Source organism: Castanea sativa, chromosome 4 (assembly GCF_040712315.1).
Source record: "Castanea sativa cultivar Marrone di Chiusa Pesio chromosome 4, ASM4071231v1".
Taxonomy (NCBI): domain Eukaryota; kingdom Viridiplantae; phylum Streptophyta; class Magnoliopsida; order Fagales; family Fagaceae; genus Castanea; species Castanea sativa.
The window spans coordinates 8,724,390-8,732,440 of record NC_134016.1 but is presented as its reverse complement, the minus strand read 5'-3'; the positions used below and the strand labels follow the sequence as shown (position 1 = coordinate 8,732,440).

Sequence of the window (8,051 nt, the reverse complement as noted above, 5' to 3'; positions counted from 1 at the left end):
GACTAGGGCCGTCCAGCACTCTTCATTGCTTACAGCCTGCATGCTGATATCATCTAGTAACGATGAAATTTGGACAAAGGACAATACCTATTCCGGGACGATCATTGGTTCGGCCGAAGCTGCCTTTGCAAGTCGGTCCGCTTCCTGGTTCTCCTCTCTTGGGATTTGAATCATCGTGAATTGGAGGTCACTCGTTCGACCCTTTACTTCCCTAAGGTACCTTCTCATCCTTTCATTCTTGCAATCATAATTCCCATTTACTTGACTGGTTACGATTTGTGAATCCGAGTAGACGACCGCCTTCTTTGCGCTTGTCGCTATTGCGAGTTCCAGTCCCGCAACAAGGGCCTCGTATTCTGCTTCATTGTTAGTAGTAGGAAAGTCCAGACGGATCATGCATTCAATCTTGTCTCCTTCCGGGGTGTAGAGTACGACTCCCACACCCCCAGCGTGCTTGTTGGAAGATCCGTCCGTGTGAATTCTCCAAATGGGCGTCTTTTCTGCCCCCTGCTCCTCTGCGGTAGTGAATTCAGCAATGAAGTCCACCAATATCTGTCCTTTTACTGCCGTCCGTGGCTGATACTGGATATCGAACTCACTTAGTTCTATCGCCCATAGGGCCATCCGTCCAACCGATTCGGGATTGCTCATTGCTCTCCATAGGGGTTTGTCTGTCAGGACGTTTATGGTGTACGCTTGAAAGTATGGCTTGAGTTTCCGGGCCGCAGTCACAAGAGCAAATGCGAGTTTTTCCATTGGTGGATATCTTTCCTCCGCTCCTCTTAATGCCTGGCTTATGAAGTACACGGGCTTCTGCACCTTTCCTTCTTCTCTGATCAAAGCTGCACTAATCGCTTCCGTGGAGACAGCGAGGTAAAGGAACAATTCTTCCCCCGGCACTGATGGGCTAAGCAATGGCGGAGCAGAGAGATATGTCTTTAACTTTTCGAATGCCTTTTGACACTCGTCCGTCCACTCAAAAGATTTCTTTAGCGTTCGGAAGAAAGAGAGGCATTTGTCCGTTGCTCTTGACACGAACCTGTTTAAAGCCGCTATCTTTCCTGTTAAGCTTTGCACTTCTTTCGCCGTCTTTGGAGGAGATAACTCTATAATTGCCTTTACCTTCTCTGGGTTGACTTCGATGCCTCTCTAGGACACCATAAATCCCAAGAATTTTCCTGCAGTTACTCCGAACGCGCATTTGCTTGGATTCAGCTTCATTTTGTACGTCCGAAGAGTATCAAAAGTCTCTTGGAGGTCCTCCAGATGATCAGTCATCTTGACGCTTTTTCCCAACATATCGTCCACGTAAACCTGCACATTTCTGCCAATTTGGTGCGCAAACTTTTGTTCATCAGTCTCTGATACGTGGCTCCTGCGTTCTTAAGCCCGAAAGGCATTACCTTGTAACAAAAAAGTCCCTGGCTCGTCACAAATGAGGTTTTTTCCTGATTAGACTTATCCAATTTGATCTGGTTGTAACCGGAGAAAGCATCCATGAAGCTCAAAAGTTCATGTCTTGCGGTGGAGTCTACAAGGGTGTCAATGCGTGGGAGTGGGTAGCTGTCTTTGGGGCAGGCTCTATTCAGATCCGTGAAGTCGACGCACATCCTCCACTTCCCATTGGACTTCTTGACCATTACTACATTCGCCAACCAATCAGGGTAGTATACCTTGCGTATGAAGTCCGCTTCTTGTAGCTTCCGTACCTCCTCTGCTATGGCTCGATCTCGTTATGGGGCAAACACTCTTTTTTTCTGTCGGATAGAAGAGAAAGAAGGTGATACGTTCAACCTATGAACTATAACTGTTGGATCTATTCCCGGCATGTCCTCGTGACTCCACGCGAAAACATCTTGATTTTTTTGGAGGAATAATACGAGCGTTTGTCGAATTGTTTGGTCGGCGAGGGTGCCAATTCTGGTTGTTCGGCCGAGCCTAGAATCATCCAGTTGAACTTCTTCCAACTCTTCTACTGGTTCCACCGTTGTTCTTTGTTCTTCGATATTCATTGCTTGTAGGTGGTCGTCCATTTCCATCATTGCGACGTAACATTCCCGTGCAGCCACCTGATTTCCCCGCAGTTCTCCGACTCCATATTCGGTAGGAAATTTGATCATTAGATGGTAGGTAGAGGTTACGGCCCTCCATGCATTGAGAGTGGGCCGTCCGAGGATGGCGTTATACGCTGAAGAGCAATCAACCACGAGAAAGGAAACATCTTTGGTTGTCTGCTGCGGGTAATCTCCAACCATCACAGACAATGTAACGACGCCTAAAGGATAAACCCTTGTTCCTCCGAAGCCAACAAGGGGTGCGTTTGTTGGGACCAGTCGTTCTTTGTCAATCCCCATCTGCTAAAACGCGGTGTAATAGAGTATATCTGTAAAGCTCCCATTGTCCACCAAAACTCGATGCATGTTATAGTCCCCTGCTCGTATGTTGACCACAAGCGCGTCGTCATGTGGGTGGTGAAGGCGTCGCGCATCTTCTTCCGTAAACCCGATGCTAGGACTATCTTGTCGTGTCGCTTTTAGTGAAGCACCTGCTGACTGGACGCTTTGGACCGTCCGTAAGTAAGTTTTTCGGGCCTTTTTGGATGACCCTGCAGAAATGTTGCCCCCTACAATCATCCGTATATCTCCTATGGGTGGCCTGGGACGCTCATTTTCCCGTCTAGGATTCTGCTCCTGGGGTTGATCCGTTCTCTCCTTCCTTACGAACCTCTGCAACCTTCCTTGCCTGATAAGGGCCTCGATCTGTTGCTTCAAGTCATAACAGTCCGTCGTATCATGGCCGTGATCGCGATGAAAATGGCAGTATCTATCTCTTAGCCTCTTGTTCGGATCTCCCTTCAACTTGCCCGGGAACGTCAAGGTTCCTTCATCTTTGATTTGCATTAACACTTGGTCAATTGGAGCTGTGAGGGGGGTGAAGCTTGTAAATCTTCCCGAAGGTGGTTTGGATCTCCGGTCTTCTCATCGGTCTCTGGTTCTTGCCATTTTTCGTCCATTGTCCGGTTTCGTATCTTCATGTCTTTCCTTTTTTCTTGGCTTATAGTCTTCTCGGGCCAGCAAGGCATCCTCAGCGTTCATGTATTTCGTCGCCTTGTAAAACACGTCGGACATAGTTTTTGGGTCATTTTTGCATAGAGAGAACAAGAACTTACCCTTTCGCAGCTCGTTTGTGAATGCTGCCACAAGTATCTTATCATCTGCCTCGTCTATCGAGAGGGCTTCCTTGTAAAAGCGGGCTATGGATGATCTTAAAGTCTCGTCTTCTCGTTGCTTAATACTCAATATACACGCAGTAGACCTCTTATGCCGATGACTTCTGATGAAGTGTGATACGAACTGTGCGCCTAATTCCTTAAAAGTGCCAATGGAATTGGGTGTCAGTCTACTGTACCAATCTCTCGCAGGCCCTTTCAAAGTGGTGAGGAAAGCCCTGCACATGATTTCATCCGGTACACCCTGAAGATGCATTAGTGTTCTGAAAGATTCCAAGTGATCCAATGGGTCTTTAGATCTGTCGTAATTCTCCACATGAGGCATGCAAAACTTTGGAGGAATGGGGCATGAATTCACTAGCGCTGTGAAAGGCAAATCTGTTCTATGGACTAGGTCGTCCAGGTCACTGGATACCCGTCCTCTAAGGGCATTCATCATCACATCCATACGTTCCCTCATCTCCTACATTTCGGCAGCTATCTGAGTCGGCAAAGTGTCTGAGACGGATGGTCGATTGGTTTCTTGCCGCTCGGGTCTAGTTGGAGCGTTGCTGCCCTCAGGTCCTTCTGCGTTTCTTCCTTCCGGACTAGCACCCTCCTAGTCTTCCTCTGGTGCACTTGGGTGTGCGGTCTTTTGTCGCAACTATTCTTCCAAATCATGATTCTGCTTGGTGAGGCGCTCAACCGCCGCCGCAAGCGTTTGGACCTGTCTCTCTAGAGCTGTGGCGTGCGGTTCGTCGCCTTGATTGTTGTTTGTTGCCATCGATCGAGTGAGTACCATACAACTTTTCGTCTCAGGAATAGAGCGAGGCTGAAATAATCGAAAGATATTCCCACAGATAGCGCCAACTGATGAAGCCGAAAAATCACCAGTAAGTCGCAAGCACTCCTCTCACCAAAGCAACACCTGCAAAAGAGGAAAAAAGAGGACCTAAAAGAGAGCACCGGTGTGGTGCCAGCCAAAAACCCTCCGAAGGTCAAGTTAGAGTCTTATTCTTCAACCCTAGAATGCCAGAGTTGAGATAATCGTGCGTACCTTGATACTAGGGTTTCTGGGGTATTTATATTGGCGTAGAATTTCCTTTCTCTTTAGGATTTTACTTCCTTCTCGAACCCTTTTCCATATAGGAGTCTTCTTATTATGGTCGAACGTGTAACGCAAGAATTCCAGGCGTACACGCTTGTGTGGAGATAAAGCAAAGTCAAGTCAAACACATCGTGCGGCAAACAACTAAAGATTTACAATTAATTAAGTAACAGACGGGTACTCAATGATCGGAACCGTCGTATACGTATACCCACGGTATTAATCCGTCTACGCCCATTCCGTCCACCTAGGGCGGAGGAAAGATCCGTCTTATATTTTTCATCCTCTTCAGACTTAAAAAGAAATCACGTCATTTTTTTTTATAAGAACCGATTTAGTCATACTGTTACTTGCATTGTATGTTCTCTTTTTTTTACCTATTTTCATTTTAGGTTTCCTTTTCCGACTCGGGAAATGATTTATAAAGTTTTAGATTTATAAGATTTACAATCACGGACTTGTACATCTTTATATATAATCGACTAAGTGCTAGAGTTAGATTTAGATAGCAAAAATCATCAATACTTACATCGTTGGTGCTAGATTTAGATAGCAAAAATACAAGATGAATCGTGCAGTGGTAGTAAGAGAAGTGTGGAAAGAAAATCTTGTAGAGGAGTTCGAGCTTATTAAGTTAGCATTGATGAGCTATCGCATGGTGTCAATCGACACAGAATTCCCTGGTAGTGTGTACCGTCCTGCTAATGTCGACAAGCACGACCTCGGAAAACTCCCTCCGATATGGAACTACCAGGTAATCAAAGATAATGTGAACTCCACCAACATTATTCAGTTGGGTCTGGCTCTTTGTGATGACAAAGGCTCTCTTCCCCATTTTAGTACCGGATGTCAGTACGTATGGGAGTTCAACTTCAATAGTTTTGACGTCTACAATGACCTCCAGAACCCGGAATCGATCGAGTTACTTGAGCGCCAAGGAATCGATTTTGACAAGAACTTGAAGGAGGGTATTGATTCTGCCGACTTTGCTGCATTAATGTTGGAATCTGGGTTGTTGGGTAATCACTCTACTTTCACTTGGGTTACCTTTCATGGTGACTATGACATTGCCCACTTGATGAAAATCTTGATTCGGCAATCACTGCCGTATGATCTGATGAGGTTTATGAACCTGGTGCAGCGCATCTTTGGGAAAAGGATTTTCGACTTGAAGCATATGGTGAAGTTTTGCGATGGCTTTTATGGGGGTTTAGAGAAAGTGGCTAACACACTGGGAGTGCAACGTTTGGCTGGGAAAAGTCACCAGGCTGGGTCAGATACCTTGTTGACTCTGCAAACTTTCAGAAAGCTCTTGGACGTGCACTTCAAAGAAAATAACAATGGTGGACCAAGATATAGTGGCCATTTGTTGACGAGGATGCAGTGTGTTCTTCACGGCTTGGAGTTGAATGGTTGCTTTCATCAATTCAATAATGCCGGCTTGAAGATTATTACTCGTGGCTTTCATAGGTTAAATCTGAATTTGTATAGACAATATGCAATATGTAATTGATTTGTCATTCAGAAAAAAGAAAAACAAGTCGATTTTTTTTTTTTTTTTTTTTTTCTGTTTTTGGTTTATAATATCAATTCAAGGTTAATTCTTTTTAGGTTCTATTTGTTTTATTTTATTTTACTTTTCTGGTTCTTGATTTTAATATGGGTGCAAACATGGGTCAATATCTATTATAACACACGATTACCAGCACACAGGGCATATGTAGTAGTCACTAGTTGGTTATACGGTATTAGTTTTTACTTAGTAAATCTCAACCCAACTTTTACCATGTCTGACAAGTTTTTTTTTTTATTTTTTTTTATTTTTTTTTATTTTAGTAATCTACAATCTAGGAATCCATGATGACTGACAAGTATTATTCATTGTTAAAATTGTAACCTTAAAATGCAAGGTGAAAGCCTAGTAATAAGTAAAAGGCCAAAACATGATGACAAAACTTGAAGGAACATAATGGGTGTATAGATGACTGTTTCAGTACTGTTTCTTTTTAAGTCATAAAGAAAGAGTATAAAATCTTATCATTCATCTTGAAATATTAATAGATTGGATTTTATCACATCATTAATATTTTAAATATATATCAAAAGAGTGACAGGCATGATTTTATTTAAATGTTAATGATATGACAAAATCTAATAAACTCATTTTAAAATAAATCTAGATAAACTGATTTTATCAATGCTTTGGTTGATAGGTTAAAGAAATGGAAGAAGAGCTGGTGGGGGGGGGGGATGGTGGGGAAATGGAAGAAGAGGTGGGGGGGGGGGGGGATGGTGGGGAAGTGAGTGAGCCACAAAAATTACATTATCATTGTTTTTTTTTTTAATACATCAATAGTTGAAGATGGGGTGATTCAAATTCTAAATGTATTCATTGAAAACACTAAAAGATACTAGTTAATTTACACGACTCTTGGCTCATCATCGTTGTTTTTAGGCATGAAAAGTCACAAAAATTAGAGTGAACTTATATTAACCATATTAGTTATTATGTAAGAAATTAACATGACACTTCATCAATTTTTGTTAGATTGTCTGAATGACTTAATTTCAAATTTTAGATTATTTAGTGATATAACTGTAACTTTTTAGAATTTTAACATTCAATTGAAATATCTTTTTTTTTTTAAGGACTAATTGGCATTAGCCCATAACATATGGTAGATCAATTTGATTGCCTAAGATTTCCACACTAAAAAGAAACTTTGACTTGAACTTTATACAAAATTTTGGTTGGATGAAAGTGGAACTAAAAAAGAAATAGAGGTACAAACTAATTATAGTTTACCATTGATTTTAATTTATTTTTGGCTAATAATGCTGGTGTCTAGGAATTTTCAAGCACCTAAGTGTGCGAAATACCTCAATATGATCCCAAGATGATGTTGTTGTCTAGGACTTCTCGAACTCCTAAGTGTGCGAAATACCTTAAATGTAATCCTAGGATGTTGATTAGGAAATTTTGAGGCCTATTTAGTAATGTTGTTCTAGTAATGTTATTTGTATTTTTTGAAAATACGTATGGGTGAAAAAGTGTGTGAAAATACGTGTAATATTGTTTAAACACTGAAAATTGTTGTTCAAAATACGCTACCAAACAGCCCCTTATTATCCCACATGCGATTTAGAAAAGCTAAACACTCCGCATATTTACCCACTTAGGGTTTAATTGTAACTACCTTAATTCATGAATTAACGTACTCGTAATGTAACAAGATTGCTATTGGTTTTCTAGGTTTACTATTCGAAAGAACATTTTTTAAAGATGTGATTCCTTAATGGATTTAGGCTAGTTTTTTTACATATTTTTTATTAAACAAATATTAACCCTCTATAAAGATAAAAGAGGGCGGGAGAGTCTCGGTGTAAGTTGCAATGGACATTGTCCTCAAAAAGAGAGAAGTTGCAATGGAAAAGTAATGAAATGGACGTGCTCACTGCTGATAATAGGTTCGTGCTTCTTTCCTTCCATGGTCAACCAATTATATATACCCAGTTGTCCAATCACTTCCAACAATGGCTATTTGTTAAAAGAGAAGTTCAACATTGTCAACCATTAGCCATCCAAAATGGCTTTAAAAGGTAATCCAACGGTCCAGACGAATATCCTAACATGCACACTGGTAAGTAAAACGGTGGGAAAAATGCTCCTATATAATATTGTTCGATGATTACGAAGGATGGAACCACATATAATTAAGTAATTAACGAGAGAAA

At 41.7% G+C, this 8,051-nt stretch overlaps 1 protein-coding gene across 1 annotated transcript; it reads left to right on the top strand.

The window, feature by feature from the left end:
* The first annotated feature begins 4,881 nt into the window (after positions 1–4,881).
* On the top strand, positions 4,882–5,829 carry LOC142632402 (putative CCR4-associated factor 1 homolog 11). The gene has a single exon (XM_075806815.1). The coding sequence runs from the start codon at positions 4,882–4,884 to the stop codon at positions 5,827–5,829; it is 948 nt and encodes a 315-aa protein (XP_075662930.1).
* The last annotated feature ends 2,222 nt before the right edge of the window (positions 5,830–8,051 follow it).